Source organism: Podarcis liolepis (genome assembly GCF_965112155.1).
Source record: "Podarcis liolepis genome assembly, chromosome: 13".
NCBI classification, from domain to species: domain Eukaryota; kingdom Metazoa; phylum Chordata; class Lepidosauria; order Squamata; family Lacertidae; genus Podarcis; species Podarcis liolepis.
The window spans coordinates 4,303,901-4,328,806 of record NC_139573.1 but is presented as its reverse complement, the minus strand read 5'-3'; the positions used below and the strand labels follow the sequence as shown (position 1 = coordinate 4,328,806).

Genomic DNA, 24,906 nt, shown 5'->3' with positions numbered 1-24,906 from the left:
ACCCATCCCTAGGATGGCAAGCGGTCAGCAGGCCTGGGGTCGTTTTTTCGGCCTGCAAAGGTTGAAAGGTCAAGCCGGGCGGCTAAGCAGGAAGAGGCTGCGCCAGGGATTTGCCCCACGGTTTGGCAGTGGGGCGCGATTCCGGCCACGATCCAGTGTCGCCAGCGAGGACCCCTGCGCGCCTCGCAGCAGATGCGTTGAAAGAGGCCGGTCAGGGTTGAGAATGGGGAGATAGAGAGAGCACCAAAGTTATTTTTGGGGGGAGGTTGCACTCCGGACCACCAGGGTTGGGAGGGCATGTGGGGCAGTCTTGGTGGGGGGCAGAAGGGCGGTCACTGACGTGTACATAGCTGTCCGTCTCTCTGATCTTTTGCACTTTTTCGCCACTGGGGGGGCTCTCAGTGATTGTTGACCGTTTGCTACTGAATGTAAACTTGTCTCTTTCTCTCTCTTTTTGGTTTTTATTTTTTTGTTACTTTCTAGAAGCACCTCTAGGTAGTTTTATGGCACTTTAGAAGATTTGCTGAAACCGTTTTGAAAGGGGAGGGGGAACGATACCAAGGGTTTAAAAACAGCAACAAATAAATACAGTACGCGGGCGGGTGGCGGGGTGGCCGGATCCGTACAAAAATGTTAAATGACGAGGATGAATAATAATAATTTTTTTTGCCGCTTTTTCCCGGTCTCTGTTCCAAGTGTTCCAAGTGTGAAGAGTCCGTTAGACAAAAAAAATACTGTATTTATCTCTCTGCATCTGTGTGTGTAACTCAAATAACTTCTTCAAAATAAAAAGACAATTATACGCTCCACGAGAAACTGTTAAGAAAGCAGTAGCAGCAGTGGTGAGGGCCCACCGCGTATTCCAGCTTTGTGAAAACGGGGGTCACATTTAGTCTTTTGTTACCTCCCAATTGGTGGTTGCAGCTAACAATATGTAAATATTCCACCTTTTTCTATCTCCAAAGAGTTCAAGCTGGGGCGTACATTGTTCCTTGAATCCCCACCGCAACAACCCTGCAAAACAGGCAGTGACTGGCTCCACGGAAGACAGAATTCGAACCCTGCTCTCCCAGTTCCGTGTAACCTGACGTACTAACCCAGGCTTCCTCCGCCTCGGCCCTCCAGATGTTTTCGGCCTACAACTCCCATGATCCCTAGCTAGCAGGACCAGGGGTCAGGGATGATGGGAATTGTAGTCTCCAAACATCTGGAGGGCCGAGGTCGAGGAAGCCTGCTCTAACCACTAACCCACACTGCCACAGTCACATCGCCTCCTGTGGCCTGGGGGGGGGTGTTTGCTGCCTGGGTGTGCTGCTAAAAATAGCAGGATTTTTTGGGGGGGAAGGGGGCCTTATTTTTCAGAGTTGTTCTTGGCCTGTTTGAGAAGAGTATATAGAATCAGAATGGTAGATTTGGCCCCTAGGGACCTCTGAGGGTCATCCAGACCCACCCCCTGGCCCTCGGGGGTCCCTTCTCCAAAACCTTCGATTCTGTAATTCAGAGGAGAGAGGTTGGAAAGATGAAATCCTGCGTTGCTGCTTTTTTCCTGCTGGGATTTTAACCTTTTCGGAAATAGCAATCCTGTTTAGCAGCTAATATCTTTTCTGGATTTCAGACTGACCCACCTTGGGGGTGTTTGTTTGGCCTTGTGGGGGGGACGGACTAGCTGTGGGGTGGGTGGACTTCATCAAGTTCCCCCCACTCCGCCACCAACCTGTCTCTGCCCAGAAAAAATAAATCAGATTCTGGGGCCTCTGTGGGGTGGGGGAGTGGGGGAGGGAAACCACCCTCCTTTTGCGCCGTAAATCTGCTCCCTCCAGCCCCTGGTTTTAAGATTGGTTCCTGGCTTGCCGGAGGACCAATCCTGCCCTAGATGCTAGATCTTTGCCCCACTGACACTTAATCCTTTACCGCTGTTGCAACCGGCAAGTAGACAAACATAGCCTTTTACCTCTCCGGATGATGACCGATTCACCTTGCTGAGAAAGCAAGGAAGGCGTGGGGTTGCTGGCCCAGAGGTGACCCCCACACAGGCCCCTCTGTCAAATATATCTCCCTAGAGTTTGGGGGGTGGGGGGTGGCACAGCCTGGCCATAAAGGGCAAGACTCTGTCCCTCTGTGTACTTTAGCCCTAGGGGAATCCAAAAAAAGTTAGGGGGAGAGGGAGGCGAAAGCAACATCTGACCGCTTTTGGGAGGATTCTGAATGAAAAGCAAGGGGCCTCTGGGCATGTACAGAGTGCAGGACTGCACACCTGTGCCAGAGATCCTCTAGCTGCGGTTCCTGCGTCAGACTGGACTGGATGACTTCTTCCATCTCTACATTTCTATGGTTCTAGCCAATTGTCCAGCCAAAGCCCCAAACTTTTAATTTGCTCTCTCCCAACAAGAATAATGTTGGCGCCTTCACACAGCTAATCAGTTGATGGATCTACGCCTTGTCTGATCCCTAACCCGATCCTGGAGAAATTCCTGAATGGTCCACACGCCTCATGTTTATATAGAGAGATTTTTTCTATACCACCCTTCATCTGAGGATGACAGGGCAGTTTACAGTATAAAAGCACCAAAACAAACAAACAAACGAAAAACATTGTAACAAAACAAAACAGCAGCTGCCGCCCCCAAACAGTTTTAAAGGCCATCGGTGGTTTAATTGACCAATGGCCTGGTTGATGATGAATGTTTTTGCCTGGCACATAATGTATAATGAGGGCACCAGGCAAACTTCCCTGGGGAGAGCATTCCGCAGACGGGGAGCCACCACAGAAAAGGCCCTGTTCTTGTGTTTCCACCTTCCGGGGAAGGGGTCAGCAACCTTTTTCAGCCGTGGGCCGGTCCACTGTCCCTCAGACCATGTGGTGGGCCGGACTATATTTTTTTTTGGGGGGGGGAAATGAACGAATTCCTATGCCCCACAAATAACCCAGAGATACATTTTAAATAAAAGGACACATTCTACTCGTGTAAAAACACGCTGATTCCCGGACCGTCCGTGGGCTGAATTGAGAAGGCGATTGGGCCAGATCCGGCCCCTGGGCCTTAGGTTGCCTACTCCTGCTTTATGGCTTTATAGGTCAAAACCAGCACTTTGAGCTGGGCCCGGAAACTGCCCAGTACAGTCAGACCAGGATCGGTGCAATATGCTCAAACTGGCTTGCTCCGGTGAGCAACCTGGCCGCTGAATTCTGAAGTTTCTGAACTGTCTTCCGAGGCAGCCGCTGTGGGTTAAACCACAGAGCCTAGGACTTGCCGATCAGAAGGGCGGCGGTTCGAATCCCCGCGATGGGGTGAGCTCCCGTTGCTCGGTCCCTGCTCCTGCCCACCTAGCAAATTGAAAGCATGAAGTGCAAGTAGATAAATAGGTACCGCTCTGGCGGGAAGGTAAATGGCGTTTCCGTGCGCTGCTCTGGTTCGCCAGAAGCGGCTTAGTCCTGCTGGCCACATGACCCGGAAGTTGTACGCCGGCTCCCTCGGCCAATAAAGCGAGATGAGCGCCACAACCCCAGAGTCGGCCACGACTGGACCTAATGGCCAGGGGTCCCTTTACCTTTACCTTTAATGGAGCCTAGAGGTTGCCAGAGCATAGACAACAGTAGTTAGGCTATTCCTGTCCAGATAGGGGTACAGCTGGGCTACCAGCCGAAGCTGATGAAAAGCCCTCCAGGCTATTGAGGCCTCAAGCGATGGCAGAGGATCCATAACCCCATCATCTCCCGAGGGAGACTGTCTCACTGTCAAACAGCTCTTACTGTCAGAAAGTTCTTCCGAATGTTTTGTCGGAATCCCCTTCCTTGTAACTTGAAGCCACGAGTTCGAGTCCTACCCTCCAGAGCGGGAGAAAACAAGCTCGCTCCCTCTTTCACGGGACAGTGCTTCAGATATTTGAAGGTGGCTGTCAGATCTTCTCCTTTCCAGGCTAAACTCACCCTGCTCCTTCAACCGTTCCTCACCAGGCTTGGTTTCCAGACCCTTGACCGTCTTCTTCACCCTCCTCGGCACACCTTCCGGCTTGTCAACATCCTTAAATTGTGTGCAGAATGGGACGCAGTATTCCCGATGTGGTCTGACCAAGGCGGAACGAAGCGGTCCTGTTACCTCCCTTGAGTTCAACACTACAGTATATTTCTGTTGACGCAACCTAGAATAGCGTTGGCTTTTTCTGCTGCTGCATCACACTGTTGGCTCACGTTGAGCTTGTGGTCCACTCAGACCCCTAGTTCAGGGCTCAGCAAACTTTTTCAGCAGGGGGCCAGTCCACTGTCCCTCAGACCTTGTGGGGGGCCGGACTATATTTTGGAAAAAACAAACAAACAAATTCCTGTGCCCCACAAATCATCCAGAGATGCATTTTAGATAAAAGCACACATTCTACTCATGTAAAAACACGCTGATTCCTGGACCATCCACAGGCCGGACTGAGAAGGTGATTGGGCCGGATCCGGCCCCCGGGCCTTAGTTTGCCTACGCATGGCCTAGATCCTTTTCACATATATTAACTGGCAAGCCAGGTGTCCCCCACCTTATATATGGCTCTCCTGCCCTGAGCGCAGATTTATCCGTGGGGTGGCGCTGTGAGTTAAACCACAGAGCCTAGGACTTGCCGATCAGAAGGTCGGCGGTTCGAATCCCCGCAACAGGGTGAGCTCCCGTTGCTCGGTCCCTGCTCCTGCCCACCTAGCAGTTCAAAAGCACGAAGTGCAAGTAGATAAATAGGTACCACTCCGGCGGGAAGGTAAACAGCGTTTCCGTGCGCTGCTCTGGTTCGCCAGAAGCGGCTTGGTCATGCTGGCCACATGACCCGGAAGCTGGACGCCGGCTCCCTCGGCCAGTAAAGCGAGATGAGCGCCACAACCCCAGAGTCGGCCATGACTGGACCTAATGGTCAGGGGTCCCTTTACCCTTTACCTAATCCTAATGGGGGTACCCTCCATTTTCCCCTGAATGGGGGATCTTGGAGTCTCGCACTCACCCCCAAACCATATGGGAGACAAGAGGGATCTGTGACTCCTGCCCTCGCAATATGCAAGAGGATGATAACTCAGTTGGTAGAGCATGAGAATCTTAGTCTCAAGGTCTTGGGTTCAAGTTTTACACCAGGTAAAAGATTCCTGCGTTTAACGGGTTGGGCTAGATGCACGGGGTGTAAAAGGTAAAGGGACCCCTGACCATTAGGTCCAGTCGTGGCCGACTCTGGGGTTGCGGCGCTCATCTCGCTTTACTGGCCGAGGGAGCCGGCGTACAGCTTCTGGGTCATGTGGCCAGCATGACTAAGCCGCTTCTGGTGAACCAGAGCAGCGCACGGAAACGCCGCTTACCTTCCCGCCGGAGTGGTACCTATTTATCTACTTGCACTTTGACGTGCTTTCGAACTGCTAAGTTGGCAGGAGCAGGGACCGAGCAATAGGAGCTCACTCCGTCGCGGGGATTCGAACCGGCAGACCTTCTGTCCTAGGCTCTGTGGTTTGACCCACAGCGCCACCCGCGTCCCATATGGGGCATGGGGTGAGGTTTGCCTTAAATGGAGCATTTTTTGTTGCGATGCAGCCGCTTGCCATTTTAAGACTGCAGTTGTGGGCCTTGCGGCGTTTTATCGCGCACTGACGTCTCTCCAAACGAGCTTGTTGCAAAGCGCATCTTTGCAAAGGAGCTCTTTGGCTTGCAAGAGGAGAGAGAGAGAGAGAGGCCTTGTTTCTGGTTTGGCCAAAGCTCCCTTCCCTCTTCGCTTCGAAGCTTGTACAAGGCTTACCTCTCCTATCGTCTGTTCAAACAAAACAATTTAGAACAAAGGGAAAGAAACGCCGTGGTCCGGAGAGGCTGGCGAAGGGAGAAGATGGATCCAGGTGGCAATTTTTGGGAACCAGGATGGAAGATGCAGGAGCACACCTGGATATGCTGTGGAACTCCAGAGAGCCAGGCTCTGGCTCCGGGCCCCCAAATCCCGTCTCCCTGCCCCCATGGATTTCTGCTGCGTCCATGCAAGCCTTGACCCGACGAGTTTATGTCAACAACCTTTCCTGACAGTGCAGAATTATTGCTGTTTGCCCACCACATATCCCGGCTCGCAGCTGCAGTCTCTGCCAGACTCTGTTGAATCTTGACGCCCTCCGGAGAAATGAACCCCATCTGGCCTTGGCTGGTCCTCCTGGTGGTCTCAGGACCCCCTCGGGCGGCTGGGGAGGGGCTGCAGGACATATTGGGTGTCCACGTTGACAAGGTGAGTTTGGGAGATTTGCCGGGTAGCAGGGAGCAAGCGTCTGGGAGAGGGGTGATGGGAAGATTTCGGGGGGCACGCCTGGGTCCCAGCCGTGCCTGGATTCGGCCTCAGGGCGTTTCGCACAGGAGAGCCCTCTGAGCATGTCCAGAGGGCTTGCAGCAACGCCGGAACCAGGGAAAAATCCACCTACGTCATAGGATGCCGCAACGTTTATAAAAGTAAGCCCGGCCTGGAGAATTTCCTCCCTCCCACTAGAACGTGTGGATGTACGATGAAGGTGAGCGTTGGAAGGGTCAGGCCAGGCCAAAGGAAGTCCTCTTTTGTGCAGTTAAACTGTGGAACTCCCTGCCACAGGATTCTTCTGATGGGAGTGGAGGACTCCTCCTCCTTCCCAGACAGGAGACTGGGCTCCGGGTGAGCTGCGTTCAGCCCCACATCTCCCGCTGACGCTTTGGGTTCGGCCTCGGGGACATTTCGGGCTGGAGATCCCTCTGAGCATGTCCAGAGTGTCTACAGCAGCGCCAGAGAAAAGAATGTCTGGCTCGTAGGATGGGGGGGATTAAGGTCTCTTTAAAGAAGAGAGGCATGGGAAATAAATATCCTTTGTGAAATGATGGCTCTGCCCTCACAGAATCCCTGGGGCCTTTTCGCAACTGCGCCGCAGGCAGGAGCTCAACAGGTGAAGTTTTCCCTGTAGGCTGTCTTCGCAAAGCATCCTGGGGTTTGTAGTTTCCTCCCTGAAATGGAGAAGCAGTGGGTGATGGGAAATTACTTCCTTCCACTTTTTACTGCTGCAGGATGAGTTTTTAGAGTTTGGGAAGGGTTTTTCCCCACAGGTCACCTAATATTTTGAAAGTAAAGAACTGAATTACTGGGCAGTTTACAATATAAAAAGACAAAAATACATGCTGTCGTAACGAACAAAAACAGTACCCGCCCCCAAACACACTGTGTTTATTTTTTGAAATAATAACTGCCTTACAGCTTTGTGGGGGGGGGGGAGAGAAGGAAAAAGAGAGGAAGGAAGGAAGGAAGGAAGGAAGGAAGGAAGGAAGGAAGGAAGGAAAGAAAGAAAGAAAGAAAGAAAGAAAGAAAGAAAGAAAGAAAAGAAAAGAAAGAAAGGGGGTGGGAAAGAAAAAGAAAAGAAAAGAAAAGAAAAAAGAACTAAAAATGTTGAAGTAGTACCTTACCCACTTACTTATATATAATAATAAAAATAAAAGGGTATATTAAAGAAAACCCTTTGGGAGAATGAGGGGAAGGAAAAATATATTGTTAATAATCTGTTTCATTGTGTGTGTGTGTGTGTGTGTGTGTGTGTGTGTGTGTGTGTCTTTACAAACAACAAAAAAAGGGAAAAAGAAAAGAAAAACAGCAATAGCAAAGGCAAGAAGGTGAAATACTAAAAAACAGTGATGGTAATGGTGAAAGGGCAGAGGGGATGGACACTAATCCCCCCCCCAATTTAATTTTAAAGATAATGATAATAATAATCAATAATAAAAAGAAGAGGAAATCAGGGCTGAAGCAGAGGTCCCAGGAAGTGGCCTGTGTTGGTTCGGGCCTCCTTTGTGGGTGCCGACATTTTAATTCCTAATTCCTGAGAAATTTTGAAGAAGAAGAAGAAGAAGAAGAAGAAGAAGAAGAAGAAGAAGAAGAAGAAGAAGAAGAAGAAGAAGAAAAGTTTGGGTCTTGTGTCCCTCTGCCTATTTCCCTCTCTTCTCTTCCCAACCCAATACTGCATGCAACACTAACGTCTTGCAACAAGTGAAACATCTGTAGAAAATGCAATGCATGTATTTTTGTAAAGTAATAAATTGCGGGTGGCGCTGTGGGTTAAACCACAGAGCCTAGGACTTGCCGATCAGAAGGTCGGCGGTTTGAATCCCCGCGACGGGGTGAGCTCCCATTGCTCAGTCCCTGCTCCTGCCCACCTAGCAGTTCGAAAGCACGTCAAAGTGCAAGTAGATAAATAGGTACCGCTCCAGCGGGAAGGTAAACGGCGTTTCCATGCGCTGCTCTGGTTCGCCAGAAGCGGCTTAGTCATGCTGCCCACCTGGAAACTGTACGCCGGCCAATAAAGCGAGATGAGCGCCGCAACCCCAGAGTCGGCCACGGCTGGACCTGGTGGTCAGGGGTCCCTTTACCTTTAAATCTTAAATAATAGCCTTACAGCTAATACAGTATAACTGCTCATCTGCACAGCAGGAAGGGGCTTTGATTGACTTACATCTAGTGGCCTCTGTTTATAGGGTCCCAGGGCCTTTCACAGCTGGGCTACAGGCAGAAATTCAACAGGTGAAACCCGCCATCTCCACTTCCTACTGACCAAGGCTTTATAGGTTGAAATTGTGCCTATTGCACAATTTAAAAGCGTAGATCCCCCCCTTCCGGGTGGGTGGGTAAATAAGGCGTCTATTGCAGCTCCTTATTTATTTATTTAAGGCAAATAGGACGTAATTCTGTTATTTTTCTTCCCCCGCGGAATTAATCCAGGTTTCATTCCCACGAGACGCCAGCGCAAGAAAGAAACGCCGAATTGACAGTCGCTCGGAGTTGCACCGAAAACGAGCCCTGCTATTAATTAATTACAATCGGCTTTCTAAAGCAGTTTACGCAGGGGGAAAAATATGTATTAAATTTTAACGGGGCAACAGCGCCACCTTGTGGCGTTGAGGTGTAATGAACTGTGGAATATTCTTTATTTGCAGCAGCAGCAGCATCACCACCTACCGGTCAGTTCTGGTAATTCACCCGTTCCCTATTTCTTTTCCGGGTCGGTGCTGCCACCTAGTGGCCAATGATAGTAAATGGCCATTATATCTTTTCTCCCCCAGTACGGCCAGTGCTTCCAGTCCGTCTCTGGAGAGGCAGGTGCTTTGAACGTTGGGCAGAGATGGGGAGACCCCACCCCGACAGCCACATTGGTCATCGATCCGCGCACGGTGACAAGGTAAGCTCCTGAGTCATGCCGCGAGGTCCTGAGAGTCATTGGGGCAGTAGCGTAGCAAGGTCAGGGGGTACCCGGGGCGGAAAATTTCTTGTCAAAACCCCACCGCCCACTGAAATTATTAAAAGAAGGAAAAAACCTGTTGGATTTCTGCCTGCCTGGGAACAACCCTTCTTAAAAAATAAAACAACAACCAACAACAACTGTTTTTGTGAAAAACAGAGAAACCAGTAGGAGAGCACTTCAGTCTCCCAGGACTTCAATCTATACAAGATCTCAAAGTAGCTGTTTTACTACAAAGGAATTTCAGAAATAGACTGGAAAGAGAAGCTGCTGAATTGCAACTCATTACCAAACTTAAAACCATGGAGAGACCTGGTCTGAACAGAGACATTGGATTCTTATCTCATTATACATGACTAAGCCATTTCTCACCTTCTCACCCCTTGCCTTTTCCTGTAAGACCTATTACAGTCGTTAAGAGTTGTCAACAGGCTCATCTCAGCTATCTGCCAATCTCCCATTCCCACCACCCTTCTGAGTAATACCCCTCCCCACCTTCTCACTATATAGAAGGACCTGGCAACTTCTGTTTCAGTGTATCTGAAGAAGTGTGCATGCACACGAAAGCTCATACCAAGAACTAACTTGGTTGGTCTTTAAGGTGCTACTGGAAGGAATTTTTTTATTTTGACTATGGCAGACCAACAGGGCTACCTATCTGTAATAATAATAATAATGATATTTGTGCCTCACCGATCTGACTGGGTTGCCGCAGCCACTCTGGGCAGCTTCCAACACATATAAAAACACAATAAATCATTAAACCTTGAAAAGCTACCTTCATTGCGGGGGTTGGACTAGATGACCCTCAGAGGTCCTGTCCAACTTTACCATTCTGGGCTTAAGTGGGGCCCGGCTGATCTCAGCAGCTTCTGATTCCGTCTCCCCAGTGCCACCTCCTATTTCGACTTCCGCACCTTCGACCCGGAAGGTGTGATCTTCTACGGGGACATGAGCTCCGGAGTCAACTGGTTCCTCCTGGCTCTGCGCAACGGCAAACCCGAAATCCAGATCCACAACACCTTGACGAACGTCACCGTTTCCGGGGGGCGGCGCCTCGACGACGGCCAATGGCACCGGGTACGGGGTGTGTGTTTGTGTCTGTTCCTGTGACAGATGCAAAGTTTAGGTAGATGAAGACGCAACTCACTCTACACAATCAGACCCCTCTGAAATGCCCCCCAAATATTGGGGCAGGACCCATATGTGGTCTCGGACTGGGAGGTGCCAGGGAGGACCTAAACCGCCACTCCCCAAACTATTAGATGCTCCTGATCCCTTGGCTTCATAAACCAACCCCACATTTGTTCAGGTGAAGGTAAAGGACCCCTGATGCTAAAGGACTGAGCTCCCGTTGCTCGGTCCCTGCTCCTGCCCACCTAGCAGTTCGAAAGCACGTCAAAGTGCAAGTAGATCAATAGGTACCACTCCGGCGGAAAGGTATCCGGTGTTTCCATGTGCTGCTCTCGTTCGCCAGAAGCGGCTTAGTCATGCTGGCCACATGACCCGGAAAAACTGTCTGCAGACAAACGCCGGCTCCCTCGGCCTGTAGAGCGAGATGAAACCCCAAAGTCGTCTGTGACTGGACCTAACGGTCAGGGGTCCCTTTACCTTTAACTCTGGAAATGCGGCATGCATATAAAATGATTGATTGAGCGCTGTTAAACAGGAGGAATATGACGGCCTTTGTGTGTCAATATCTAAGGTGTAGTGGTTAGTAAAGGTAAAGGGACCCCTGACCATTAGGTCCAGTCGTGGCCGACTCTGGGGTTGCGGCGCTCATCTGGCTTTACTGGCCGAGGGAGCCGGCGTCCAGCTTCCGGGTCATGTGGCCAGCAGGACTAAGCCGCTTCTGGCGAACCAGAGCAGCGCACGGAAACGCCGTTTACCTTCCCGCCAGAGCGGTACCTATTTATCTACAGTCATACCTCTTGTTACGTTTGCTTCAGGTTAAATGTTTTCAGGTTGAGTCCCGATGCGACCTGGAAGTACGGTGGTACCTCGGGTTAAGACTTAATTCGTTCCGGAGGTCCGTTCTTAACCTTAAACTGTTCTTAACCTGAAGCACCATTTTAGCTAATGGGGCCTCCTGCTGCCGCCACGCCGCCAGAGCATGATTTCTGTTCTCATCCTGAAGCAAAGTTCTTAACCCGAGGTACTATTTCTGGGTTAGCGGAGTCTGTAACCTGAAGCGTATGTAGCCTGAAGCGTATGTAACCTGAAGTGTATGTAACCCGAGGTACCACTGTACCTGAAAGGGTTACTTCCGGGTTACATCGCTTGCACATGCGCAGATACTCTAAATGGCATCACGCGCATGCGCGGAAGCGGCGATTCACAACCCGCGCTCCCACAAACGCAGGTTGCGTTCTGCTCATGTTGCGAACGGGGCTCTGGAACGGATCCTGTTCGCAACCAGAGGTACCACTGTACTTACATTTTTGGCGTGCTTTTGAACTGCTAGGTGGGCAGGAGCAGGGACCGAGCAACAGGAGCTCACCCCGTCATTGCGGGGATTCAAACCGGCAAGCCCAAGAGGCTCGGTTGTTTAGGTGCCACCCATTTTGGGAAACTCTGATCTAAAGGAAGGGGGAGGGCTGGAGCTCCGTGCGAGAGCATCTGGGTCCCAGGTTCAGTTCCTGACAACTGCAGGTAGGCTTGGGAGTGGTCTTGGCTGAAACCCCAGAAATCTGCAGTCAGTGTGTAGACAATTTACCAGACTCTGAATAAGGCAGCTTGGCCCCTTCCAAACACCCAAATAAACACAGCCCCTTGGCTATTTGCTTCTGCTCAAAAAGCCTCTGTGTTAATTGAGCAACACTAAAGTGCATTGAAGGGCATTGTTCATATTAAAATCAGAGCGCTTTTGTTCTGCTCTTCAGGGGGAAAGGGATGTCTACAAACGTCAGTGGCAAAGCACCTCCTGCTCTCAATCTTACAATCTCAGGCTGCTTTCACTTTTTTTGTCTGTTTTTGAGATGGGATCTGAAATATACTCTGAGTCGAGAGTGGATTTCATGCTCTTTATTCAGCTCATAGTGGTGAGGAGGGAATGAAAGTCCCCTCAAAGTATCTGCTTTATATACATTATTTACACAATGGGCTGAACATGATTGGCTAATTCCGGAATTCTATTGTAAGCCAATCAGGTTGTGGATTCACTTCTATCTGGAGCATGATTGGGTGGCTCCTGCTGACCAATCATACTGCTGCATTGTTCTAGGGCCAATCAGACTGCTGCATTCTGAATCCTATTGTTCTAGGACCAATCAGACTGCTGCATTCTGAATCCTATTGTTCTAGGACCAATCAGACTGCTGCATTCTGAATCCTATTGTTCTAGGACCAATCAGACTGCTGCAGTTTGGATCCTATTGTTCTAGTACCAATCAGACTGCTGCATTTTGGATCCTATTGTTCTAGGACCAATCAGACTGCTGCATTTTGGATCCTATTGTTCTAGGACCAATCAGACTGCTGCATTTTGGATCCTATTGTTCTAGAACCAATCAGACTGCTGCAGTTTGGATCCTATTCAACTCAGTACATAACAGGATCTTTGCCTTTCACGCCCACGTGTGAATTCTGTGTAGCATCTGCATGTCACAACTGACATTCCAGTCCATATCTCTCTCCCCATCTGTGCTTTAATTCAGACCTCCCTTTTTCTGGGGGAAACCTGCCATGTTAAAAAAAACAAAACCCGTTTGCGGGCCTGTTTGTCATATTAAGCCTCCCGTGGGGAAGATACGACACTAGAGGGAAAGGAGTGTGGAGGGAGGAGGAAAACAGAAAACCCCAGCACTCTTCCTGAGCTTGCAGAGCGATGCGCCTATATGATATCAACCGCTGAATGGTCGCCCTTGTTCCTGCCAGAGTAGAGAGACAAGGAAGGGGGCATTTTGAGCCTTTCCTGTTCCTAACGCCTCTCCGCTCTGCCCGACAGATCATGGCGAAGAACGAGGGGCACACCGTCCTGCTGGCAGTGGACGGCGTTGACCAGCTGATCCTCAACCACGTCTCCGAAGCCATCGTGGAGGCCCCTGTCTTCGCCCTGCGCATTGGCGTCGGCGGCTTGCTGATCCCCACGGAGGAGCTCCTTGTCCCAGTAAGAGAGCCTGTCCCCCTCCTTGTACGCTAGAAGGGGCTGCAGGTGGGGGCTGGAGCTCCTTGGCACAGGTATGGCAGGAGGAGCCAACAGTAGGTGGCGCTAGAGAGCACTGTTTCTGCATCAGGACCCCGTCTCCGGCAGCATAGAGCTGAACGGTTTGTTGGGGTTGCAATATCTGGAGACCGGTCCTCTCACAGTGCCAAGCATCGCTGTGGAATGGGGGGGGGTGCTTCTTGAAAATATTGGGGGGCTGCCCCCTGCCCTCCCAGATGGTGAGCCTGGCTCCCTCTGGTGGTGGAGGTTAGAAAGAACACCAGGTCACTAATAATAATAATAATAATAATAATAATAATAATAATAATAATAATAATAATTTATTATTTATACCCCATCCATCTGGCTGGGCTTCCCCAACCACTCTGGGCGGCTTCCAACAAAATATTAAAACACAGTAATATTTCAAACATTAAAAGCTTCCCTAAACAGGGCTGCCTTTAGATGTCTTCTAAAAGTTTGGTAGTTGTTTTTCTCTGTGACATCTGGTGGGAGGGCGTTCCACAGGGTGGGTGCCACCACTGAGAAGGCCCTCTGCCTGGTTCCCTGTAACTTGGCTTCTCGCAATGAAGGAACCGCCAGAAGGCCCTCGGAGCTGGACCTCAGTGTCCGGGCAGAACAATGGGGGTGGAGATGCTCCTTCAGGTCTACTGGGCCTTTGAGGCCGTTTAGGGCTTTCAAGGTCAGCACCAACACTTTGAATTGTGTTCGGAAACGTACTGGGAGCCAATGTAGGTCTTTCAAGACCGGTGTTATGTGGTCTCGGCAGCCGCTCCCAGTCTAGCTGCCGCATTCTGGATTAGTTGTAGTTTCCGGGTCACCTTCAAAGGTAGCCCCACGTAGAGCGCATTGCAGTAGTCCAAGCAGGAGATAACCAGAGCATGCACCACTCTGGTGAGACAGTCTGTGGCCAGGAAGGGTCTCATCCTGCGCACCAGATGGAGCTGGCAGACAGCTGCCCTGGACACAGAATTGACCTTCGCCTCCATGGACAGCGGTGAGTCCAGAATGACTCCCAGGCTGCGCACCTGGTCCTTCACATGGATAGAGCCCCTGTTCAATGGATGGATGGAGGGTTTCTAAGAATCCTATACCGTTCTTCGTCCAAACAGATCCCACGGCAGCGTGCAAGAACCCACCATTCCTATCAGTTTAATATTTATTTATTTTATTAAACAAAATAAACCCAAGACAAATCGCATGGAGAAATACGGTTTCAGCGCAAGGTTGGACGTTATCGTTGAACTTGCTCTTCCAAAACAGTACGAAAAATACCCCTTTTTCCATAGCTCAGCCAGTGGAACATTTTGGAGTTGTGGGTTCGAGATCTAAGTCGGGCAAAAGATTCCTGGAGTTGGGCTAGATCAGGGGTAGGCAAACTAAGGCCCGGGGGCCGGATCCGGCCCAATCACCTTCTCAATTCAGCCCGTGGACGGTCCGGGAATCAGCATGTTTTTACATGAGTAGAATGTGTGCTTTTAGTTAAAATGCATCTCTGGGTTATTTGTGGGGCATAGGAATTCGTTCATTATTTCCCCCCCAAAATATAGTCCGGCCCCCACAAGGGACGGTGGACCGGCCCCCTGCTGAAAAAGGTTGCTGACCCCTGGCCTAGATGATTCATAATCCTGCGAGACTGGTTTATATGTATTCTTTTGTAGTAAGTCAGCTTAATCAAAGTTCCCATGGACCACATTTTCTCAATTCATTCAGATATTTTCTCAATTCATTCAGATATAGCAGGAAATACGCGCTCCCCAAATTTTAGCTTTCACAATCTTAGCAGCAGTTGTAAGGTTAAGCATTATAATTGTACTAAAGCGTCATAACAATTCTTCTCACGTACCATCGAAGCAGCAGAAGTCAGGTTTGAATTTCTGTCGCCCCAGCTGCCTCTACAGAAACAGAACTAGCTGCACCCTCAGGCGAAGAAATCTGAACGGCAATAACATCCCTTAATCTCTGCGGTGCAAACCAAAACACAATTTCCTCCGGCAATTTAGCTGGGTGCGAGAGACAGCTGTCTATCACAGGGGTAGGCAACCTAAGGCCCAGGGGCCGGATCCGGCCCAATCGCCTTCTCAATCCGGCCCGCGGACGGTCCGTGAATCAGCGTGTTTTTCCATGAGTAGAATGTGTCCTTTTATTTAAAGTGCATCTCTGGGTTATTTGTGGGGCATAGGAATTCGTTCATTGTTATTTTTTCAAAATATTGTCCGGCCCCCCACAAGGTCTGAGGGACAGTGGACCGGCCCACGGCTGAAAAAGGTTGCTGACCCATGGCCTATCACAACAGGCCCACAAATAAATGTGTGTGTGTGGGGGGGGGGGGAAATAGATTACTGTATTTTTTGCTCCATATGACGCACTTTTTTCTTCCTAAAATGTAAGGGGAAATGTCTGTGCGTCTTATGGAGCGAATGCGTGGTCCCTGGAGCCGAATTGCCCAGGGGTGAAAAGCAGATCATGCTTTTTTTTTTTTTAAAGAGGGGAGGGGGTGTTGAAACAAAGCCGCTGATCGTTTGCCGATCGGGGAGAGAGATAAGGGACACTAAAGATAAAGGAGGCTGCCTGGGAGGGGGAGGTAAAGACAGCAAACTTGCAAAGGGGGGAAACAGGAAGACTAAAGCAATAAGGAGAGAAATTAGAAGAAAAGGAGGAGCAAAAAACTGCTCCAGTGAAGGCAAACAAGAGGGAAGGGGGTGTTGAAAGGAAACAGCTGATCGGTGGGATCAGGAGAGAGATAAGGGACTCTAGAGATAAAGGAGGCTGCCTGGGAGGGGGGAGGTAAAAGCCCATGGATCCTCAGGATTTTTGCATTGGGTCACCCCAAATTCACCATCAGATCACATGTCTGTGGCCACAGCATGAACCACAAAAATCATACATCCACTGTTTCGTTCAGAATATTTTTTTTCTTGTTTTCCTCCTCTAAAAACTAAGTGCGTCTTATGGAGTGAAAAATACGGTGCAGGAAACTAGGAGCGCAAATCAGTCTAGAAAACCCACACTCAGAGGAGGGGGGCTTATTTTGAAATGAATTGCAACTCGCAACGTGCCCCACGGTCCTCTAGTCCAACCCTAGGACACTGACAAACTGGAACGTGTCCAGAGGAGGGCAACCAAAATGGTCAAAGGCCTGAAAACGATGCCTTATGAGGAACGGCTAAGGGAGCTGGGCATGTTTAGCCTGGAGAAGCGGAGGTTAAGGGGTGATATGATAGCCATGTTCAAATATATAAAAGGATGTCACATAGAGGAGGGAGAAAGGTTGTTTTCTGCTGCTCCAGAGAAGCGGACACGGAGCAATGGATCCAAACTACAAGAAAGAAGATTCCACCTAAACATTAGGAAGAACTTCCTGACAGTAAGAGCTGTTCGACAGTGGAATTTGCTGCCAAGGAGTGTGGTGGAGTCTCCTACTTTGGAGGTCTTTAAGCAGAGGCTTGACAACCATATGTCAGGAGTGCTCTGATGGTGTTTCCTGCTTGGCAGGGGGTTGGACTCGATGGCCCTTGTGGTCTCTTCCAACTCTAGGATTCTATGATTCTATGATTCTAACCCCCTGCAATGAAGGAATCTCAACGAAGGCATCCATGACAGATGGCCATCCAACTTCTGCTTAAAAACCTTCAAAGAAGGAGACTCCACCACACTCCTTGGCAGCAAATTCCACTGTCGAACAGCTCTTGCTGTCAGAAAGTTCTTCCTAATATTTAGTCGGAATCTCCTTTCTTGAAACTTGAAGCCACGGCTTCGAGTCTTACCCTCCAGAGCAGGAGAAAGCAAGCTTGCTCCATCTTCCGTGTGATACACCTTCAGATACTGGAAGATGCCTCTCATATCTCCTCTTGGTCTCCTCCAATCAAAACATACCCAGCTCCTTCGACCATTCCTCATCAGGCGTGGTTTCCAGACCCCTGGTATCTTGGTCAACCTTCTCTGCACATCTTCCAGCTTGTCAACATCCTTCTTAAATTGTAGCTCCCAGAACTGGACGCAGGATTCCAGGTGGGGTCTGACCAAGGCAGAGTAGAAGAATATTATGACTCCCCTTGACTTGGAGTCAGGAGTCCGCGAACTTTTTCAGCAGGGGGCCGGTCCACTGTCCCTCAGGCCTTGTGGGGGCCGGACTATATTTTGAAAAAATAAATAAATGAACAAATTCCTATGCCCCACAAATAACCCAGAGATGCCTTTTAAATAAAAGGACACATTCTACTCATGTAAAAACACACTGATTCCCAGACCGTCCGTGGGCCGGATTAAGAAGGCGATTGGGCTGGATCCAGTCCCCGGGCCTTAGTTTGCCTTCCCATGGGTTAGAGCAGCCTTCCTCAGCCTTGGCCCTCCAGATGTTTTTTGGCCTACAACTCCCATGATCCCTCGCTAGCAGGACCAGTGGACAGGGAGGATGGGAATTGTAGTCCCCAGGGCCTTAGTTTGCCTAGCCATGACCTGGACACAAAGCTTCTGTTGATGCAGCCTAGAATAGCTCTTCGCGCTGTAGCACAGCTGTTCTCAACCTGTGGGTCCCCAGATGTTGTTGGACTACAACTCCCATCATCCCTGAGCTCTGGCTAGCTAGGGATGATGGGAGTTGTAGTCCAACAACATCTGGGGACCCACAGGTTGAGAAACACTGCATGTGGCACCACACCACTGTCTCACGCTCCCCTCGGACCCCTAGATCACCACACACACTGCTGTCGAGTTCATAGCTGTCAAGCGTCCCTTATTTGGCGGGACAGTCCCTTATCCCAGCGCCATGTCCCGCTGCTGTCCCTTATTGATGATGTCCCTTAAATAAGCTACTGAAGGTAATGGGGCCCTTTCTATGTCCAGCTGTCCTTTGTCAACAACAAATTGTTGCTGTTTTTTGGTGTTGAATATATGCTCTATGGTAATTTAGGGACCTAATAGGTATCTAAAGCCATTTGCACGCAACAAAATATGTATTTTATCAAAGTAATTGTTGATCCCGTATTTTAGCTGCTGTTCCCTTATTTTCGAGGCTGCTGGTCCCTTATTTTCAAATCTGTAAGTTGACAGCTATGGTCGAGTTGGGGGGCCCACGCCCTATATCTCCACCCCTAAGTGCAGAACCTTGCATTTGTCCCTGTCGAATTTTGGTTTTCCCCTCCCTGCCCTTCACCCTCTTCGCTCCCTTTGCCTTCCAGCTCAACCCAGCCATGGACGGCTGCATGAGGCGATGGAATTGGCTGAACAAGAGCACCGAGTGGCTGGAAGGGACGTCCCTGGAGGACAAAGACACCAAGGTCTGCTTCCCCACCATCCGCAGGGGGAGTTTCTTCCCGGGGAACGGACTGGCCACCTTCGCTCTCTCAGGTACCAGCCGGGCAGGACCCAGCAAATGTCTTGCTCCCCCAATTCCACCACCCAAGCCTAGATCTCTGTTCGCTTGAGCTGAATACCAAAGCCACAGACCTTCCATTGTGATGCAGTCCTGACACCGGTTGCCTTAAGGCCAGGCTGCCGCAATGCCCTCGCTGTGGGGCTTCCCTCGCGGAAGCTGCTGTGAGTGAGGGATGCTGCGGCCCGGTGGCTGAATTATGGGCAATTAGACTTATGAACCTTAGTGGTACACCCAGCACAACTTTGTTGTTGTTTAGTCGTTTAGTGGTGTCCGCCTCTTCGTGACCCCCTGGACCAGAGCACGCCAGGCCCTCCTGTCTTCCACTGCCTCCCGCAGTTTGGTCAAACTCATGCTGGTAGCTTCGAGAACACTGTCCAACCATCTCGTCCTCTGTCATCTCCTTCTCCTTGTGCCCTCCATCTTTCCCAACATCAGGGTCTTTTCCAGGGATTCTTCTCTTCTCATGAGGTGACCAAAGTCTTGGAGCCTCATCTTCATGATCTGTCCTTCCAGTGAATGTGTATTATTATTATAATCCAGTGAATATGTATTATTATTATATAATGCCAAATTAAATAACAATTAATCAAATATCCAATCATGTAATCTGGATGACCTCCCGCTTTCTGGATCACAGGTTCAGCAATTCTTTTCTCTCTTTTTCTGCTTCCAAAATCTTACGTATTCCAGTTGTATTCCAGTCTTCATCATAGTCCCTTGTTCAACAGCTGCGATGTTTGTGACTTCCACTTGTATTAAACTATTCCGTAATTTATTTATCCAGCAGTGAAGATCTACATCCCTTCGTCCTGCGTGCAAGAATTATTTGTCCATATTTTTTTCTTCCCCCAAAATTCTGTGTTGATGCAGTCATTCTCTCTCCTCTCAATTGTGATACAATGAAGACTGTGTAACTCTCAATAAGCTTATTTACCCCCCCCTTCTCTCTCCCCCCGCAACCCTCACCCTCCAGGCCTCCCTACCGGAGTCATCTCTGCCAACCAGAGCTGGTCCCTGACTGTGGAAATGTGGATCGGGGCCGCCCCGCAGTCAGCGCCCCTGCTGGCTACCTCCGCTTTCCCCCTGCGCTTGAGCCTGCGTCGCACGGTGAGGGCTGCAACATGTAGACCCCCGGGGAAGGTGGGGATGGAAGAGGCGTGGCCCCCAAAACAGTACCATCAGGACCCCAGAGAACCTGAAATAATGGAAACAGGGGTGTACAAAATGCAAAAAACATTGGGCGCATGTGAACCGCATGTTCAACAAAGAGTTTTGATGCAGGGTGAACTGTCATGGCTTCCTTCTCCCCCCCCCCAAAGAATTCTGGGAGTTGTAGTTTCTTGAGGGTGCTGGGAGTTGTTAGAGCTACATTTCCCAGAGTTCCCTGGGAAGAGGGATGGGTGATTAAACCGCTCTGGTCCCCGGCCAATGTGGCCATTCTCCCATCAGCCCTTGCAACACAGGTGTCCTGGCTAGGACTGATGGGAGTTGTAGTCCAAAATGGATGGAAGACCCCAGGTTGGCTGTCGACCAATCGCTCCGGTCTGACCCCACCAAGCATCTCGCCAAAGATGGATGGGAGAGTCTACCCTCCTGCAAACGTGGGTTGGAGGGGAATTTGGTATACCTGAAGGAGCGTCTCCACCCCCATCGCTCAGCCAGACACTGAGGTCCAGCGCCGAGGGCTTTCTGGTGGTTCCCTCCCTGTGGGAAGTGAGGTTACAGGGAACCAGGCAGAGGGCCTTCTCCGTGGTGGCGCCCGCCCTGTGGAACGCCCTCCCACCAGATGTCAAAGAAAAAAACAACTACCAGATTTTAGGAGACATCTGAAGGCAGCCCTGTTGAGGGAAGCTTTTAATATCTGAAGGACTATTGTATTTTAGGGATGCGGGTGGTGCTGTGGGTTAAACCACAGAGCCTAGGACTTGCCGATCAGAAGGTCGGAGGTTTGAATCCCCATGACGGGGTGAGCTCCCGTTGCTCGGTCCCTGCTCCTGCCAACCTAGCAGTTTGAAAGCACGTCAAAGTGCAAGTAGATAAATAGGCGGGAAGGTAAACGGCGTTTCCGTGCGCTGCTCTGGTTCTCCAGAAGCGGCTTAGTCATGCTGGCCACATGACCCGGAAGCTGTACGCTGGCTCCCTTGGCCAGTAAAGCGAGATGAGTGCCAAAACCCCAGAGTTGGCCACGACTGGACCTAATGGTCAGGGGTCCCTTTACCTATTGTATTTTAAGCCACCCAGAGTTGCTGGGGAAACCCAGCCAGATGGGCGGGGTATAAATTATTATTATTATTATTATCATCATCATTATCTCTGGTCATGGTACCAGCCAACACCCACCTTTGGGGAGACATCAGATTTCGCCACCACCCACCTTTTTTCCTGCCCGTCATGTGTCTCTGAGTTCCAGAGATCTCTCTTGGCTCGCCAGGTTCCTAACCTCCTGCCCTTCTCTCTCCCCCCCCCCCATTTCATGTTCCAGGATCTGACAGCTCACCTGGGGAACAAGACGGTCCTTCAGGTGCCCTTCCCCCTGGGGGGCTGCCTGGACGCCCCCCTACTCCTGAGCATCACCCCGTCCCACGCCACGCTCCGCCTGGGTGACGCAGAGACCTCAAAGCCCACCCCGAAACTGGATTTCGAAAGCCTGAAGCACATCTGGCTGGGGAAAAAGGGGGACTTCGTCGTCGGGGGGCTGCCTGGTATGTGTCCCCCTAAGAAGTGCGTGTGTCCTCCCCACAAAGGGTGGGGAATCTCAGCTCCAGGATGTGGCCCCCAGACCTCAATATTTCCCATCAGGGTCTTTTCCAGGGAGTCTTCTCTTCTCATGAGGTAGCCAGAGTCTTGGAGCCTCAGCTTCAGGATCTGTCCTTCCAGTGAGCACGGTGATGTCTCTGCTTTTTAAGATGCTGTCTAGGTGGGTGGCCCTGTGGCTTAAACCACAGAGCCTAGGACTTGCCGATTGGAAGGTTGGCGGTTCGAATCCCCGTGACGGGGCGAGCTCCCGTTGCTCGGTCCCAGCTCCTGCCCACCTAGCAGTTTGAAAGCACACCAGTGCAAGTAGATAAATAGGTACCGCTCCAGCGGGAAGGTAAACAGTGTTTCTGTGTGCTGCTCTGGTTCGCCAGAAGCGGCTTAGTCATGCTGACCACGTGACCCGGATAAACTGTCTGCGGACAAACGCCGGCTCCCTCGGCCAATAAAGTGAGATGAGCTCCGCAACCCCAGAGTCGGTCATGACTGGACCTGATGGTCAGGGGTCCCTTTACCTTTACCTTTTTAGGCCATTGCCTATAAGTGCATATAAGTCATCTTTCCTCCATTGTGATACCCACCTAGCCATTCCATTCCATTTCTATTCCGTTGCAGGACAGGAAAAATTCCTGGCGGCCCAGGAGAGGAGTTTCTTCCGGGGCTGCCTGCGTGGGATCCGGGTTCAAGGCCACGAGTTGGACTTTGACGAGGTGCAATCCAGGAGCAACAGTATCTGGCCCCACAGCTGCCCCGGAGCCGACGTAGGGCAGGCCAAAGCGGACCAAGAGGATTAGGGAGTACGGCGGCGCATCTTTTCCCGAGAAGCCGCCATCCTTCTCCCAAGCAAAAGCACACACACCCACACACCCCCATCTCCTGCCCCCCCCCAGCTCACTAATCCCCGCTTTGCACATTTAACGCACAACCAGGTCGCTCTCAACATTCACAGCTTCTCCCCCAAGGGATCCTGGGAAATGTAGTTCGCCACGGGCGCCGAAAACAGGAGAGACAGGATGCTGGTGCGACCTGTCCAGCCCAGCTTCCTGTTTTCATGGTGAGCAGGATCCGAGTGCGAGAGTCGCTATCCCAGCTGTGGGGGCAGTGCATTGCCATTGCGGCAAGGAGCCTTTGACAGCTCTCTTCTCCATGAGGGTTGTAAGGCTGTCTGTCATGGGTGCTTTCCCGCATTGCAGGGGGTTGGTTTGGATGACCTCCGGAGGTCCCTTCCGATTCTACGGCTCTGTGATTCCAAGGAGACCCTGTACCCTTCAGTGACTTACAATTCCCATAGCCGGTGGTTAAACTACTCTGCAAATGGTTTCTTCATAAACAGAAGACTCTCCTCTTTCCCCCCCCTTTTTTAAAATTTTATTTTGACAAAGTAATCATCACAAATAAATAAGGATAAAAATGTGGACCCCACGCCACCGAGGCCATTCCGTTGTAACCATACAACCTCCCAAAATTTCGACACCTCTAGCGATGGTTTGACCCCTTTCTGTTTTGACAAATTCTATTAACACCTTCCCTATCGCCTCAAAATCATTTCTCCCGCGTATTCCCTGTCTCACCTTGAGGGCAGATGTTAATTTATCATAAATAGCTATACCCCACACCTCTTTATAGCATTCTTCCATTTTATTTTCCCCTTGGCCCTTTCCGCTTCCTAGCTATCATAATTCGTGCAGCTGTCAATAAATTTGTGAGCAAGTCCTTCGTAGCCTGCGAACTGTCCGCCCCATCGTAAGTTGATAATAAGGCAACCTCTGGACTTTCTGTCACTTTTAACCCAGTGATTTCTGTTATCTCCTTAAACACCCATTGCCAAAAAATTGTACATATTTACACATGTGAACATAATTCCCTGTTTCCTGGCAGCCCAGAGGAGTCTCTTAAGGACTCTCAGCACCCTTAACAAACTACATCTCCCAGGATCCTTTGGGGGACGACGGCACACTGTGCAGTGCAGACGAGGCCTCAGTCCGAGGCGTAGTTGTGCGATTGCTGAGTGCCTGGGAACGGCCTGACCAGATTTCGGTTGTGATTGCGGGCGGTTGTGCGAGGTTTTCCGTGTGTGTGTTGTGTGTAGGGACAGGGTGGCGATTGAATCTGGCAGTCTCAGCTTCCTTTACAGTGGTGCCTCGCAAGACGAAAAGAATCCATTCTGTGATTCTCTTCGTCTAGCGGTTTTTTTGTCTTGCGAAGCAAGCCCATTGAAGGATTAGCGGATTAGCGCTATTAGCGGCTTTTAGCGGCTTATCTGCTGATCGGATCAGCTGATAAGCGGCTTAGCGGCTTAGAAAAAGGGGGGGGGGAGGAAAAAAAACCCCGCAGGAACTCGCAAGACATTGTCGTCTTGCGAAGCAAGCCCATAGGAAATTCGTTTTGCGAAGCACCTCCAAAACGGAAAACTCTTTCGTCTAGCGAGTTTTCCGTCTTGTGAGGCATTCGTCTTGCGGGGCACCACTGTACTTTCATGTTGCTGTTTTTCCAGTCCTAAGCGTGGTGCTTCCCATTTTTACGGCAGTCTGCCATTTTTAAACAGAAAAGAAATCCTTGTGAGAGTTCATCAGCATCTTGGCGCAAATTTATTTTCACGTACGCATTTTTTTTAATGCTGTTCTGCTTGATATAGACATTTTTGCAAAGCGATTTTCCCTAATTTAGTGCAATTTTGGGGGATATGTTTTATATATATAGATATATATATATATATACACACACATATATATACACACACATTTATGTATATGCATTTATATGCACACTTTAGCTTAGTACAGTACGCACGCATTATTTCTCCTGTACACATTTCTTGGCCGGAGACAGCGGCATTGGAAACTCAAAAAGAGAAATACAAATTTCAAAGGATGGATGCGTTTCTGTTTGCATAGCGTTTTTGGAGTAGCTAGGGTCTGCTTTAAATACAAACTGAACTGAATCTCCCCCCAGTCCCTTCTGGGTGTGGGAACTTGCCCCTGGCAAGTCAAAAATTCTCCTGGTTTTGACTGAACTTAGCTTACCCAAGAGAGCCAAACACCTTGTGGTAAGTGACTTTATAAAAAAGGAAGTAAAGGGCAGCCGGAGATCATCCCCCCCCCTATTTACTCAGGAGTAAGCCCCGCTGTTCTCAATGGGACTTGTAGGGTTGCAGCTAGGCCAGGCACCCCCAAACTCGGCCCTCCGTCTGTTTTGGGACTACAACTCCCATCATCCCTAGCTAACAGGACCAGTGGTCAGGGATGATGGGAATTGTAGTACCAGAAAAGCTGGAGGGCCAAATCTGCAGGTGCCTGAGCTAGGCAGCGCAATCAGGTTGTCTGTTTGCTCAGAAGTAAACCCTGGAGTGGGGCTTTCACCTAATAATAATAATAATAATAA

General features: G+C 50.2%; 2 protein-coding genes across 2 annotated transcripts in view; one reads left to right on the top strand and one right to left on the bottom strand.

The window, feature by feature from the left end:
• Positions 1–24,906, bottom strand: part of GRK1 (G protein-coupled receptor kinase 1) — a 101,770-nt gene that overhangs the window by 54,705 nt on the left and 22,159 nt on the right. The window lies entirely within an intron of this gene.
• On the top strand, positions 6,044–23,288 carry SHBG (sex hormone binding globulin). The gene is made up of 8 exons (XM_083472750.1): positions 6,044–6,216; positions 9,054–9,169; positions 10,120–10,309; positions 13,176–13,337; positions 18,575–18,743; positions 19,745–19,878; positions 21,254–21,473; positions 22,141–23,288. Exons 1-8 carry the CDS (start codon positions 6,115–6,117, stop codon positions 22,317–22,319), a joined length of 1,272 nt encoding a protein of 423 aa, XP_083328876.1. The 5' UTR covers positions 6,044–6,114; the 3' UTR covers positions 22,320–23,288.